Source organism: Bos taurus, chromosome 10 (genome assembly GCF_002263795.3).
Source record: "Bos taurus isolate L1 Dominette 01449 registration number 42190680 breed Hereford chromosome 10, ARS-UCD2.0, whole genome shotgun sequence".
NCBI classification, from domain to species: Eukaryota; Metazoa; Chordata; class Mammalia; order Artiodactyla; family Bovidae; genus Bos; species Bos taurus.
Window position 1 is genome coordinate 26,062,715 of NC_037337.1, and position 14,984 is coordinate 26,077,698.

At 47.8% G+C, this 14,984-nt stretch overlaps 2 protein-coding genes across 3 annotated transcripts; one reads left to right on the forward strand and one right to left on the reverse strand.

The window, feature by feature from the left end:
* The first annotated feature begins 1,477 nt into the window (after positions 1 to 1,477).
* On the forward strand, positions 1,478 to 9,087 carry RNASE13 (ribonuclease A family member 13 (inactive)). Its single transcript, NM_001105426.1, has 6 exons — positions 1,478 to 1,552; positions 4,821 to 4,877; positions 6,582 to 6,769; positions 6,969 to 7,080; positions 7,191 to 7,406; positions 7,685 to 9,087. Exon 6 carries the CDS (start codon positions 7,690 to 7,692, stop codon positions 8,149 to 8,151), a length of 462 nt encoding a protein of 153 aa, NP_001098896.1. The 5' UTR covers positions 1,478 to 1,552; positions 4,821 to 4,877; positions 6,582 to 6,769; positions 6,969 to 7,080; positions 7,191 to 7,406; positions 7,685 to 7,689; the 3' UTR covers positions 8,152 to 9,087.
* Positions 9,088 to 9,979: 892 nt separating this feature from the next.
* On the reverse strand, positions 9,980 to 14,499 carry TPPP2 (tubulin polymerization promoting protein family member 2). 2 transcript variants are annotated; one of them, XM_005211473.5, is made up of 4 exons: positions 14,016 to 14,499; positions 11,693 to 11,928; positions 11,293 to 11,446; positions 9,980 to 10,260 (listed from the first exon to the last, which is right to left on the reverse strand). In XM_005211473.5, exons 1-4 carry the CDS (start codon positions 14,049 to 14,051, stop codon positions 10,072 to 10,074), a joined length of 615 nt encoding a protein of 204 aa, XP_005211530.1. In that variant the 5' UTR covers positions 14,052 to 14,499; the 3' UTR covers positions 9,980 to 10,071. The 2 variants fall into 2 exon arrangements, with proteins under 2 accessions (XP_005211530.1, NP_001029456.1); NM_001034284.2 differs by lacking the exon at positions 14,016 to 14,499 and adding an exon at positions 12,089 to 12,150.
* Between the last annotated feature and the right edge of the window lie 485 nt (positions 14,500 to 14,984).

Sequence of the window (14,984 nt, forward strand, 5' to 3'; positions counted from 1 at the left end):
TTAAAAAAAAAAAAAGAACAAAAACCCAGAGGAGTAGAAGATCTATCTGTTTAAAGATTCCCTGGCTGTTGTGTGTATGTGGCTGCAGAGAAGCCACACGAACCATCCAGGTCGTACAAACCTGAGCCATACTGTCTGTGTTCTGGTCCAGAAGTTAGGATTTTGAGTCAGGGAGGTGGGGTGTTTGTTTTGAGGTTGGGGACGTCATTTTAGTAGCTCGAGAACACAGCTGTGGGTCAGGATGGAGAATCTTTGGAAGAAAGAATGGTGTTGGAGTGAGAAGCACCACTAGATGGCAGCAGAGAACCAGGAGTAGGTTAACAGGCCTCTGACTCCCCTGGCTCCCCCTTGGTGAGGCCTTGGCGGTGGTAACAGCATTCACTGCTTTGTTCAGGTGCCTGATTCTTTGTAGTTTGGACTTCTGGGTAGAGAATTATGCCTCTGCTGCTGTAGGAATCCAAGGGTTAGAGCAGAATGTGGACAGAATGCAGATCAGCCCAGGCCAGTCCTGCCCTGGACCGGAGGCTGGGGTTAGAGAGGGGGTGGAAAGGCCAAGAGCTCATTTGGATTCCTCGCCTGCCGGACACCTCCTCACTTCTTATTATTCTAGAGTGAGATGATTCCAAACCACAGCTTGCCCTCTGCTCTTGTGTTTTCCTGTTAACATAATTATCTAGTTTGCTCTTCGACTTCATCGTGTGGGGTTCTAAAAAAAGTCTACCTTAGTGCTCTGTGAAAGTAAACACAGCCACGCTGTCTCAGGTCAAAGGGAAGAGGGAGTCAATGTTTAGATTTGCACTGTGAAAACTGTTTACACAGTTCAGGCTGAAACCCTTACTTTGCCTCCGTTATTTGGATAAGCCAGGTGATTTCATTTATTTATTCACTGAAACCATACAGTTTCCAAGATCTGCTTCACTTTGCACTCGGTAGGATAACTTTGCCATGTTTCCTTCACTGCATTCACAGGGCGAGAAAGGATGGAGGAAGGGGAATAAGGTTAGGGAGAACAAAAGGAGTCAGGCATCAGGCCAAGGACTGGTCGGGAAGGCTGGCAGAAGGGAGAAGAGAAAAATTAAAGAGGGGAGAGAAGAAGACAGAATGGTGGGAGAGAAGATGAGAGGGAAGCAAGCCTCTGTGCAGGGCTGTAAGGTAGCCACCTCCTCCTTCAGTGTCACAGTCTCTGCTCTGGGCCTAACCTTTCCCTGGGCCACTGCTGTGCGTGTGTGTGGTGCATGGTGCATGTGTGTGTGTGTTTAAAGTTGTTGGGGTGGGTGTTGTAAAAATCCCAACAGTGCCAGGTGGACCTCTGCCTGTCTTCCCCTCAGGACGACAGCTGCTACTTCCTCTAGCCCTCGCTGGGAGGGGTTGAAGGGGGCTGGGAGAGAGGAGGCCGAACTTGGATTGGTGCCCACCCTTCAGAGCCCAGGCTCTCTCTCTTCTGGAGTTCTACACAGCCTCTGGAGACCCATGGAAAGTCCATGAGCCTTTCCCTCCAAGCAGGAGCAGATCCAAGCTCTGTTATTCTGTGTTGCTCCTAGGATATATAAAGGTAATGGACTCATTTTTGCAGACGAGGAAAAAGTGAAACAAATAGCAAGTTGGGGTCAGATGTGGGATTCACTTTGGGTCTTTGAATTCTCATGACCTCTTTTGGAACAGCTGGGATCTGTAGGAGGCAGCAGTGACGGAAGTTTGGAATCCTTGGCTCCTAGGCCAGTGCCTTTAGACCAGCCAGGATGTAGGGGTGGGGAACCTGGTATGGGCTTGAGAGGCCTCACCAGGTCACTCTGTCCCGTAAGCCATTGCCTGTTCCCCATTTGTCTATGGAGTAAGTTAGAAATTCCTTAGCTTGATACTCAAGGTCTGCCACAATCTGGCAAACCTACCTTTCTAACTTTGTCTCTGACTTTTCTCCCACTGAGTGCCTCAGTCTCAGCCAGGATGGTTTTTTTTCTTTCCTCAAACATGCCTTTCATAATTTTCCCCACCCCCTCTTTTTTTTTTTTCAAGCTTTGAGGCTGCAACTATCTCGCTTTTCTTCCTCCTTCAGTATATTTTATTGAAGTACAGTTGACTTACAGTGTTTCAGGTACACAGGAAGGTGATTCAGTTATACATATACACATACATTATTTTCAGATTATTTTCCATTATAGGTTATTACAAGATACTGACTATAGTTCCCTGTGCTATACAGTAAAACTTTGTTGCTTGATGCATATCTATTTCTTTTAATTAGAAATTTAGTATTCTATTCATACTAAGTCAAACAAGTGGAATCAAAATGTCACAAATTTTTTGGGCAAAAATTCATACATTTTCTAAAATATATGTTATACATGCTATTTATATTTTTAAAATTTTTATTTTGTATTGGAATATAACCAATTAACAACATTGTGATACTTTCAGGAGAACAGCAAAGGGACTCAGACATACATATACTTATATCCATTCTCTCCCAAACTCCCCTTGCATCCAGGTGTCTACATAACATTGAGCAGGGTTCCATGTGCTATACAGTAGGCTCATAACTCTCTTTATCTCCACCTAATTGTTCCTTGAGATCCATCCAAAGGTTTCAATTTCCCTCCAAAAAGCTTTCTTTGGCCTTCCTAATTCAGAGGGATCTCTCTCATCTTTAAATTCCTACATTTACTGTCTTCAAAATGTATAATTTTCTGCCTTGAATCATTGGTTATTTCTTCATATATGTTTGTTTTCCTCCAGTTTTGACTGTCAATTCCCAGAAGACACGGACCATCTGTTAGACTATTCCCACAGGATACAGCACAGTTAGTGACCCTAAAGGATTCAAATTCAATGTTAGAAGGCATTTGTCCTGGCCTTGGGTGATCCCATTTCCAGGTGGTATCACCTGAATGATCCCAGTCCCAGTTGAGGAACTGACAGTGCAGCTGCTGAACTCTAACCCTGGGGAGAAGGTCAAATTATGACAAGGAGGTTGAAGTGGCTGAAACAATCCTTTGAGTTCAAGGACAACCCAGGACAGTTTGCTATTGGAACCATTTGATTTGGAAAGGGCAAAGGTAAAGCCACCAAGATTGTAGTGAGCTCACTTAGGGCTCCCCCTTGATCATAGGGAATCATCTTTGCACTTGTCAGTCTAGCCAGTGGTTCTAGAATCCTACCATTGGGAAGGGGAGGAGGGAGAGAATGTGTACATGGCTGTGTGCAGAGAGTCAGTTTCAGGGGAAAAATAACAAAAGGGTGCTCCAGTGATGAATGGTCAGTAGTCCTTTGGCTGGCAGAAGGACCAGCACCATCACAAGCGAAGTCAAACAAACAAAAAATCTCTAAGTCTTAGATATTTACCAATCCTTTTCAATATGTAAGGTATAAGTAAGTTTGCTCTTGTTAGGGAATCTGATTCTGTCATTAGACCAGAAGTTTTCAACCTCAGCACAAGCTACACTTTGGTCTGGGTTCGTCTTTGTTGTGGGAGCTGTCCTTGTGCAATGGAAGACGTTGAGCAGCATCTCTGGCCTCTACCCATTAGATGCCAGTAGCACCTCCCAGTTGTGACAACCAAAAAAGTCTCCAGACATGATTAACTGCTCCCCCTTGAGAACCACTGAATTAGACAGGTGGCCTCAAGCAAGCTGCTGTCCCTCTCTAAAAGTTAGTTTCTTCATCTCTAGGATGATTGTTGTATAAGTAAAGTCCAGTATAACCGGGTAACAATTTAACAAATCTCAGGCCTCAGGTGCAGATGAAACCATCACAAGGATGTCAGAATGGATGAAGCAATACTATGGATCAGGATGGGATTTTAAAGACCAAACCACAAGGACTGAAGATTGAAACTCAAAGGCCAATCATACACTCAGCACTTTTTTCCAGTTCCATGATCATGACTTTGTAACATATGTTTATCCGTGTGTTGTTCCTACTGAATTGTAAATTTAATCTGGACTGGAACTGTCTCACTTACTTTTCTATTTCCCCCAATATTTGTTGTAGTGCTTTTCAGGTAGTATTTAACAATTTTAAAATATTTTCAAGCAATTAGCATGGGGCATGATTAATAGAAAGCTTGGTGAAGATGAATTTAAGTCAGGCATTACAGAGGGCTCTAGATTGGCAGTGGGGATGTGGGGAGGTCACTTGGCTCATTTGGGGAATATAAGACTTGCCAATGTTGAGTGAGTTGGGAAAAGTAAGTTGGTATAGGACCATAACTAGATATCCAATTATATATTGTTTAGTGACTAAAAGACGCTTACTCCTTGGAAGGAAAGTTATGACCAACTAGATAGCGTATTGAAAAGCAGAGACATTACTTTGCCAACAAAGGTCCATCTAGTCAAGGCTATGGTTTTTCCAGTAGTCATGTATGGATGTGAGAGTTGGACTGTGAAGATAGCTGAGTGCCGAAGAATTGATGCTTTTAAACTGTGGTGTTGGAGAAGACTCTTGAGAGTCCCTTGGACTGCAAGGAGATCCAACCAGTCCATTCTGAAGATCAGTCCTGGGTGTTCTTTGGAAGGACTGATGCTAAAGCTGAAACTCCAGTACTTTGGCCACCTCATGCGAAGAGTTGACTCATTGGAAAAGACTCTGATGCTGGGAGGGATTGGGGGCAGGAGGAGAAGGGGACGACAGAGGATGAGATGGCTGGATGGCATCACTGACTCGATGGACGTGAGTCTGAGTGAACTCCAGGAGTTAGTGATGGACAGGGAGGCCTGGCGTGCTGTGATTCATGGGGTCACAAAGAGTCGGACATAACTGAGCAACTGAACTGAATGACTAAAAGGCATTTCCATACTAACCGTCTCATTTTATTCTCACAGCCTCATGAGGAAAGGAAGGCATCAATCCCGTTCTCCAGAAGAGGAAACAGAAGCTCAGTAGGTTAACCTGAGATCATATCCTAAACTTTTTATGATGTGTTGTTCCATTTCTGTAATTGTGCAAGTGGAGGTCAGTGATGAAGGGGGAGTAGCAAATGAAGGAAGTGGAAGACAAAGAGGCACAAAAAGCCCCTTTCTCTTCCAAGGGAAGTTGCAGCCTTGAGCAAATAAGGAAGAGATGGCATGCTCTGAGACTGGGGCCACATAATGCTAGCTTCCTCAAAACAAAGACTTGAGTCAGCCAGGCTCTGGCACCACCCTGCATGGGCTCCCACAGGGTGTTGGCTGATAGACCAGCCTGAAGGATACAGATGAACCACCTGCCTGTGTGGGCTTTCCCCTCACCTGCCTAGCTGTGCACACTTCCCTAAGGAGATGCTCCAAACAGAGGCTTCTTAAACATGACCTCTGGGTTGATCTCCACATGAACTGGTTCAGAAGAACTGAGGGTGGGGGTGAGAGTGGGAGGAGAGAGCAGCATTCTGGGTAGAGGAGATAAGATGAACAAGATGTGGTGGAAGCAGGCAGGGATGAAGATGCAGTTGGAGACATGGTGGGGGCCACGTCACAGAGGTCTTCTGCCCTATGAGATGGAGAGTCCTCTTGTGGTTGGAGAGTGTGTCGTGTCCAAGAGAAGGAGATCCTGAGCAGGAGAAGGAATAGGAATGGAACAGACAGGTTCGAGGAAAATTTTAGTTAAGAGATTGTCAGGGCTGCGTGACTGATGGACTCGAGCTCATACCAGTGCCAGGCCCTGAGCTAAGAGCTCCTGATATACATCTTCATGAATCCTAATACTGCTTCGAGGTATGGAATATTATCCTCACTGACAGATGAAGAAACTGAAACTTATACTGGTTTAGTGAACTAAGATCCATGGTGCACAGCCTGGAAGCATCAGAGCCAGGATTCAATTCCTGGTCTGTTTGGCTCAAAAGCTTTGCTCTTAACCATCTTGTAGTACTGCCTCCAAATGGATGGGATTCGGGAGAGGGTAAGGTGGAGGATCATTCTCAGATTTCTTGCAGAGGTAACTGAGGAAACAGACAAGGCAGGAGAGAAAGCAAGCTGGAGGAGGATGGGTTTGGTTTTGGAGTCTGCCTTGTCGGAAAGAGCAAGTTTGGACTTTGCTGGTGGCGCAGTGAATAAGAATCCTCCTGCCAATGCAGGAGTGACCAGTTTGGTCCCTGGCGCAGGAAGATTCCACATGGCTTGGGGCAACTAAGTCTCGCAACTACTGAAGCCTGTATGCCCACGCTCTGCAACGAGAGAAGCCACTGCAAAGAGAAGCCTGTGCGTCATGACCAGAGAGTAACCCCTGCTCTTTGCAAGTAGGGAAAGCCTGTGCACAGCAATGAAGACCCAGCACAGCCATAAATAAATAAATAAAAAGAAAATTTCTTAAAAGAAAAAACAAAGAGCAAGGTTAAGGGGGGCTGTGAATGAGGAACACCCGTGGATCTCCCCATTCCCCCTACCCCTTGTGAATCACACACCGGCCTTGGAACACTCAGGGTTCTGTTCTGACTCCCCTTTCCTGCTCTCCAGGGAGAGAATGGTAAGCTGTCCTAAGACACAACCTGGACAACAGGTGCTGGAGGCAAGGCCGAGAAGCCCGTGGAAGTCCAGGACTGTGAAGGGGCAGGGGTTGATGAAAACGATTTAGTAGCCTGGCCCTTTTTTTTTTTTTTTTTTAAACAGCAAGAATCTGATCTACTGGGCACCGGCCCACACCGCCTCCAGCCCAGGCGACGCTGTCTACTTCCACCTGACAAGTTTGAGCCTTCGGGGTCAGCACTCATAAGTTTCCAGGAGTGCCCTGACGCTAAAGGGCCTGAGGTTACAAGGTCAGCGTGATCACCACTGGAGTGCAGTCGGTGACGGAGACGGTGAGGGGTCCACAGAATGGTCTTTGGTTCTTAGCCCAGCACTCAGGCGGCAGGGAGGCTCCCTTGTATATGTGGCCCCGGGGCCCCCAGGAGTGGGATGAGAGAGTGGGAGACCCGCTGTTCTCTGAGGGTCAGGAATAAGCAGCACCTTGTTTCTCAGAAACATGACAGTGTTTTCCTTATCACCTTTCCACGGGAGCAGGGCCTGTGAACCAGAGAAGACATCAAAGGAAGCCTAAGAACCGGGGGATTTCTGGCAAGGAGACTGGAACTTAGTGTTCTGATGACACCAGAGAGGAGGAGAGCAGAAGGTAAATGGCTCTTTCCTCCTCCTCATCCAGCCCCCTCAGCCCAAGGGGCTCCTCAATCCCAGGGGACATGCCCTCCTCCCACACCAGTCTTTATCCACCAATCTTTCTAGCCTCTTCTGTCACCTGTTGGCTGTCCTTAGCCTCAGGCAGGAAGACTCCGCCTCTGTCCTGCTGCCTTCCAGCTCCCATCCCTCCTAAGCTGCAGTCAGGGAAGTGCTGCTGAGCCTGTCACTTCTGGACCCTCTGCATTTTTACCAGAAGGACTAACCAGGCCAGGGTAACCAGGAAGAGCCTCTTACCCAAGGACCAGTTGGACCTCTTATTTTGTAAGTGTCACAGCTCCCAGATGGATGGGGTGAAGCTGAGATTCTAAGGTAGACCCAGGGACATGGGGAATGGTTAGAGGTGGCCGACCAGCGGGGTGACCTTGGGCAAATGTCTCCTCTCTCTGATGCATGAGGACTTGGGCTGCATGATCTCTGAGGGACAGTTGGGCCTTGAAGGCATAGGGGAGGGCACACTGGGGAGGCTGGGGGCACACTGGAGGCTCTGGGCAGGGACAGCCAGCCACCTCTCTCTCCAACCACCTTAATTCTGCCAGCAGGAAGAATGGCACCACTTGTGGCCCAGCTCCTCTTCCTCCAGGTTGTTCTAGGGACAGCTTTGCTTGAAAACATCAAGACTCAGCTTGCCATCAAGAACTTCCGTACCTTACACGTTGACTATCCCAAGGTTACCTACGCCCAAGGTTTCCAAGGTTACTGCAATGGTCTGATGTCCTATGTTCGGGGCAGGCAAGAAAGCTGGTATTGCCCAAGGATCCATTATGTCTTACATGCCCCTTGGACAGTCATCTGGAAGTTCTGCAAATACAGTGAGAGCTTCTGTGAGAATTACAATGAATACTGCACGCTCACCAAGGACTCCATCCCGCTCACAATTTGCTCCCTGTACCCCAGACAGCCGCCGACCAGCTGCCGTTACAACAGCACCCTGACCAACCAAAGGCTCTATCTGCTCTGCTCTGAAAAGTATGATGGTGAACCCATAGATATCATTGGCCTCTACTAGGAAGAGAAGCCTTCGGTCTAAAACCACCCCCGCAACTCCCCGTGCATGGCCACTGCCACACACTAGCCTGTCCCCACTCCTGAAGCTCAGATTCCTGGTACAAGGCTTCCTTTCTGGCTTCACAGGCAGGCAGAGTCCCCTCCCAAGAGACCAGGGAGGCAGGAAGTATGTCCAGACTTTTGGTCACCATGCAACATTGTACTGTCTTCTAGGCCTTTTCCGTCTTGTTTCCCTCCTCCCACCACCCCCGCCACCGTTCTCGCTCTCCCACAGACCGTTTTACCCACCCAAGAAGCTGACTGTGTCCAGCTGGCAGCGACTGTCCATCTACTGGGCCAGATCCTGAATCCTGGCCGGAGTCCCAGAGCCTCAGCTCACACCATGGCACTGGTTCCGAGTCTCAAATCCTCTCCCTGCCACCTTTCCCTTCTCGGTCTTCCCCATCTCCCTTACGATTCCCTCCACTTGCTCACCCGTATGGTGGCTATCTCTAGCTGTAGGACGCTCCCTAAGAGTCTTAGACTCATATCAGCTTCATTTCTCCAGGCCATCCCCCTCAGCTCTCAGTCTCTCCCCAACACCTCCAACCTCTTTAGTCATCCTGTATTCTTTCTCTGACCTCTTTTCCTTCCATCCTTCTCGCCTTGGACCACTGGAGTTTTAAGTTATCTTCTCTGACCTGTTCTCCCAGAGATTCCTGCATCCTTTTCCTTCCTGAAGCTCCTTCTGATATTCCCCCAAATCCAGGATCTGCCTCTGACAAGGCAGGGATGAAGTGGGCTCAGCTGTGGTCACAGAAGGTTTTAAAACCATATTTGAATTATGTAAGATACAACCATTGGATGAAATTGGGAGAAGGGTACATGGGATCTCTCTGTATTTTTTTTTACATCTGCCTGTGAGTCTAATCATTGCAAAATAAAAAGATAAAAAGCACATCTGAATTAGTTCTGATTTCATTACTTTTCCTGCAATGCATCAGAACTCCTACTCTCAGAGTCCTGGAAGTCACCCACCTCTGGCCATCTTCCTGGGCCACCCTTTGGCAGTAGGGTCAGTAGGATCTTCTGTTCCACATCTACCACGATGGAGGTGGGTGGGGTAAGACTCAGCTCTGGACTGGGTTGAAAATGAAGTCTCCTTACCCTTGTTGTGTTGTGTGCTCAGTCGTATTTGACTCTTGCGACCCCATGGACTGTAGCCCACCAGGCTCCTCTGTCTATGGAGTTTTCCAGGCAAGTATATTGGAGTGGATTGTCATTTCCTACTCCAGGGGATCTTCCTGACCCAAGGATAGAACCCATGTCTCCTGCACATCTCCAGCAATGCAGGCACATTCTCGAGCCACCAGCGAAACCCTTAGCTCTAGAATAAGCTCATAACAGGAGTTAGGCTAAGTAGATCCTTGATCCTTGGCCACCAGATCTCTGGTGTCTATTTCTTCCCCAACAGAACATGGACTGCAGCAGATGAGGAAGGTGGAGGGACAGGGAACGGTCTCATTGCTAGTATTTGGGCCGTGCTATGTCAAATCGGGAACTGCTACTCCCCTTTGGGATGCTGGGGGTGATGGATACTGGTAATGTGTGAGCACAACTAGCAAATACTTTTGCCTCCACAGCTAGTTTATCGCTTATCTCCAAGTATATTCCTCAGCCATGTTCTTAGAAGGAGCTGTTGAGGGGGATGCTACCCAGTGATAAGGAGGCCAAGTAGAACGAAGGACGTGCTTCTGGGAAGGCCTACCCTTGGGTTTCTCGGCTCTTCTCTCTGTTTCTGCACCAAGGGTCCCTCATCCTTCCCCGGGTGGAAGACGGAGCTCATGAACTGCTGCACACACAGATGTTTATTGTCCCCTCCAAGCTCCCTGGTGTTCAAGATGCAGGGTCAAGGGCCAACAGGCGAAGATGAGGCTACTCCCTAGTTGCTGCCCTTCTTATCATACGTGCCAGCACCCTTGTAGCCACTCACGTAGCCTGAGTTGTCAGTCACGTCTTCCCGACCCGCGATGCCTTTCCCCTTGCCACTCTCGTCAAAGCGCTCCTTGTGGGTACCGGTGTACTTGCTGGTGTCCGTCAGCCGGCTCACCCCGCCCACTGTTGTCGCTTTCTATGGGCCAGAGGGTGAGGAGCCTGAGCCTTCTCCCTTCCTTCCCCTCCACTGTCACAGCCCTTCTCTAGAAATGGCCTTCGAGTAGTTTTATTAGTTGTCTGAGCCCATGTTCAACCCCTGGCATGGTGCTGCCTGCTTAGGGCTCAGGTGCAGACGAGAGGAGGAACTATGATAAAAGCCATCCACTCGTGAGAAAGGAATCCGGGGCATGGGAATGAGTAGGGAGGTGTGTGTGGATTTTTCTGCTTCCAGAGAAGCTATTTTGACTAGGCTGCAGCCAGAGGACTTCAACCGCAGACCTAAAACATAAGTTCTGTCCTGCTGTGCTGTGCTTAGTCGCTCAGTCTTGTCCAGCTCTTTGTGACCCCATGGACTGTAGCCCTCCAGGCTCCTCTATCCATGGGGATTCTCCAGGCAAGAATACTGGAGTGGGTTGCCATGCCCTCCTCTATGGGATCTTTCCAACCCAGGGATCAAACCCAGGTCTCCAGCATTGCAAGCAAATTCTTTACCATCTGAGCCATCAGGGAAGCCCCTCTGTTCTGCTGGGAAGGCCCTATTTGAAACCCACAGTAGAAAGAGCTTTTAGTAGAGAGGGGATAAATAGGGAACAGAAAGGTGGGTCGAGGCAAGAGGTCAGATATTAGACCTTACATAAGAGTGCAAAGAGGAGTAGGGAGCAGGTAGCATGTGCTCTGTGCTCAGTGTTTCCCCAAAGCTACCTGGCCCTGGTGGCTTGGCCCAGATCCTGGATACTTGGGAATGACTCTAAGTTTTACTATTAAAATAGGTGTGAAAAGAAAAATAAGTAAATAAATAAAATCGCTGTGGACCTTGGGTAAGTCACTTCTCACGGTTTCCTCACTTCTGAAATGACTCGATGATCTCTAAAAGTGCCCAAAGGCCTTCTGCCCCGTCTCCCTTCTGCTATTGAAAAGGGTTGGGGACATTGGTGCAGAGGAGGGGAGATGAGAGCAGCAGGGACTCAGGGAAGCAGAGTCAGGGTTAGGAATGAAGTCTGTCACTCACAGTAACACCAGTGGTAGCTGGGTCCTTGCCCTCCATGAGCTTATAAATGTTCTCCAGGGCTTCATCCGGGCTTTTACCCTTGAATCGCTTCTGGCCCAGTTCCTTCATTGCTTCCTGGAACTGTTGGAATGTGATGGTTCGGGCATTCTTGGCCCTGGTCAGTAAGACAGAAATCCAGGAACTGGGGAACATGAAGTCATTGCTTTCCAAGGTCCAGCCCTCCTCTTACTCAGACGGGGCCTCTATACACTGAATGTCTTGAGGTCAGGGCCTAGCAGAGCCAGGCACCCAGTAGGTGCTCAGGAGACCTGTTACAAATGTTCTACTGCGGAAACCCTGCCACATCCCATGACCTTGCTTGTTTTACTCACCACCCCCACACCCGTCTGTGGTCCCTTACTTGACTTTGCTGAAAACGATGTCCACGTCAGTGGAGGTGACCGTCTTGCCATCCATGATGCCACAGTCTTTGCACAGCTTGGAGAAGTTCTTGTTGTTCATTTCAGTGCCACTGCTTGACGATTCTCCAAAGACAGCAAACCGCTGGAACGTTCTTTCTGCTTCTGATGCCATGGTCAACGGGAGGTAGGGGAGGACAGTAAGGGGGGAGGCTTGGGGGTGAGGGAGGGGGGAGGACTGAGGAGTAAGAATGATGAAGGTTACAGTAAAATCAGAATCAGCAACAGGAACAAACACACCCGTCCAACCTACTGTTCCCAGTACGAGGGATACTAGTGTGGATCCTACATACTGAATAATCACCACTGCCAACCACTTCCCCACCACTTCTGTGTACCTGAGAGTGCCTGGATGGTGTCTGACCAACCAGCCTCTGTAGGTAAGTGTGTGCAGATCCGTGGGAGCCGGCTGGCTGAGGAGACTGGGGGGCAGTGGGGAGGGAGACAGGGGAGGAGAGGGAAGTTTCTGTGACCTCAGCAGTGTTTATGTGACATCATTTTCAGCCCCTGTTACAGCTCTAATCTTGGGGGAGGGGGTCTTGTGTCCCTACCTTGCATGCTGCATTGAGCATGTTACCAAACTCCTGATCTCTGCAAGTGACCAAGCTTCCCTCATTGGTTCAGCCCTGCTTGAACCAGTCCTCTGGTCCTAGTTAAACTGTCTTATACTCTGTCCCTCAACAAAAGTTGAGGAGAGCTCAGGGAAGGAGTTAAGGGAAACAGGTTGACATCAGTCTAGCACTGTCCCTTTTTCATCTCCTGGCCGGGTTAATGACCCACATGGAGAATCCCACTGGCTTTGGCAGACCAGGCTCAATAGGAACTTGAAATGGCTTCCAGTTTGGGCCCCACACGGAAAGAGTGTGGGCCTTGTAGGGTCACACACCTGGCTGGGTTAGGGTGAGGGTGAGCCTCAGACTCTCAAAATCTTCCAGATAATTTTAATTTTCTATGCAGGTCAGGGATATTTTTTTCTTCCCATGCCACATGGCTTCTGGAATCTTAGTTCACTGACCAGGGACTAAACCTAGGCTCTCGGCAGTGAAGGCTCTGAGTAACTACTGGAGCACTAGGGAATGCCCTCCCCTCTCTTTTTAAAGTAATGCTGTAATTTTACTCAGTTTTTACTACATGTGTTGTTTCTTCTTTCAGAAGGAGTTTCTCTTTGGCCTTTTCTCTTGCTGGAAACCATCTAGAGGAATGAACTTCATGGCTCCTAAAATAGAGCCACTAGGTCGGTGACTTCCCTCCCCATCCCATCTAATCAGTCACCAATTTCTGTAATTCCCTTGTCTTATAAATCCACTCCTTCCTTTCCATTCCTGTTACTCCCACTCTTTATTCAAGTCCCTGTCATCTCATATCTAGTTGATTATTCTGGCTTCTAAATGACCTCTTTCCTAAGTCAAATGCCTTACCCTCAACCACTCCATAATCCATCTCTTCTTAACCCTCCGCTCCCAATCAGATTATTTTCACAAAACAATTACTTATCCATTGTTCCTGATCAAGAACACTCTGGATCTTCAAAATGTTTTGAAGAGTCAACCCTTTTCACCTGTCATTCAAGGACCTTCACACTTGGCTCCAATCCACCTTACCAGATGTCACATTTCATCAGTATCACTCTGCATTTGTGGCCATAATGACCTAATCACTCTATGCTGCAGAGGCTACCTGAAGCCTGGTAGAGACAGAATAACTTTGGAGAGGATTGAATCCAGGGATTTAAGTCCTAGATAAATCATTTACAAGTGAGTGGCCTTGAGCAAGAGACTAAACACCTCTGAGCTTTAATTTCTTCATCTGTACAGTGAGGACAATAATATTTATCTTATAGTATTGGGGGGGATACTATGTAGGAATTATCTTCCACGTAGTAGCTACTGTGCAGTTCATCAAATTAACTTGTGTATTTCTGTCCCTAAACTTTCCTTTATGGTCTCTCTGCCTTAATAGAATGCCCCTCCTTCTCACGCAAGTACTGTACTGTACTTCTCATAGGATGCTTTACCCTAAGAACAAAACCCTTTCCTTCTCTGAATTATACTAAGATAATGGTTCTTAGCCTGTGGGCTGAAGCCTCTTTGGGCAAGGGTTTCTGAGTTATTGAGGGCCTGTGGAACCTATATATATATATATATATATATATATATATACACACACACACACAGAAGACTGGTCATTGAGTAAATAATAAACTTTGCACATGTAAGTGCATACATGCATAGATGTTACAATTACCAGAAGACTGAACAAACTTACCTGAAAGTATTTGCTGAATTCACAGTTGGTCTCCATCAGGGGATTTTAAAATCATCATTTGGGAATGGAAGTCTCTGATCTCCCACTTGAAAAGGATGGGAAACTCTTCCTATAGCACTTATTGTGTAAACAATTAACCTTATATTATTACGTCATTCTGAACGTTTTCTATCTTTGTATCTTCTCTCAACTACTGGATCCTAAGCTCTAGAGAGGTATGACTAGACTCACACTTCTTTGAATTCCATCTATACAGTGGCTTGCGCAGAGCAGGTCCTTATTGTTGCCAACTGGAAGGTATAGTTTGAAGCTGCTTCTTGGTCCAAGAGAAGGAAGTTAGGGAAATTGTTCTTGTTGGGCCACTGACACTGGACCAGGCTGAGATCTGCCCTGATAAGGAGGGACCCCATCTTAGAGCAGAAGCAGCCTCTTACTGCCTGTGGCAGGCTGAGACCCCTAGCCTAGGAAGCAAACAGATCCCAGTGGAAATTTCCTGACTCCTGCCTGCCCTACGCCCCTGCGTAGGCCCCTTATCAGGTTCCCCCTGAGTCATCCTGACCCAGAGACGGATTTAGATGCTGGAACCTCCAGGTCCTTCCCTCCCCCACTCCAAGTAAGACCTACTTTAGATACATCAGAGGAGGCAGCAGGCAGAATTTCTCACTGTAGGCTCTCTTTTCTCCCCCAGTTCCAGCTGGGCTGGGAGAGCTCTCTTCTGTCCTATGCATTTTTATCTACAGTCCCAATTCCAGCAGGCTTTTCCTTGTCCAGGAGAGTGTTAAACTGGCATCCAGAGGGGAGAGGGGACTAGGCAAGGAGCCAGGGGTGCCCAGCTTCTGTGTCAGTTTCTGGGTAAATGGTTATGAAGGGAGTGGGGAAGGGAATGGAGGAAAACTTGGGTGCCCCAAATTGGGGAGTCTAGAGGGAATCCTTTAGGTTTGGGGTTGTTAAAAGCTGGATTTGATTAGT

Bases quoted from the DNA above. Each gene is read 5' to 3' on its own strand.
- RNASE13 (NM_001105426.1), top strand. From the start codon at position 7,690: ATGGCACCACTTGTGGCCCAGCTCCTCTTCCTCCAGGTTGTTCTAGGG.
- TPPP2 (XM_005211473.5), bottom strand. From the start codon at position 14,051: ATGGAGACCAACTGTGAATTCAGCAAATACTTTCAG. The intron at 11,929-14,015 runs GTAAGTTTGTTC...CTTACTCCTCAG, and splicing joins AATTCAGCAAATACTTTCAG to TCCTCCCCCCTCCCTCACCC. The intron at 10,261-11,292 runs GTGAGTGACAGA...TCTGGCCCATAG, and splicing joins CAGCTACCACTGGTGTTACT to AAAGCGACAACAGTGGGCGG.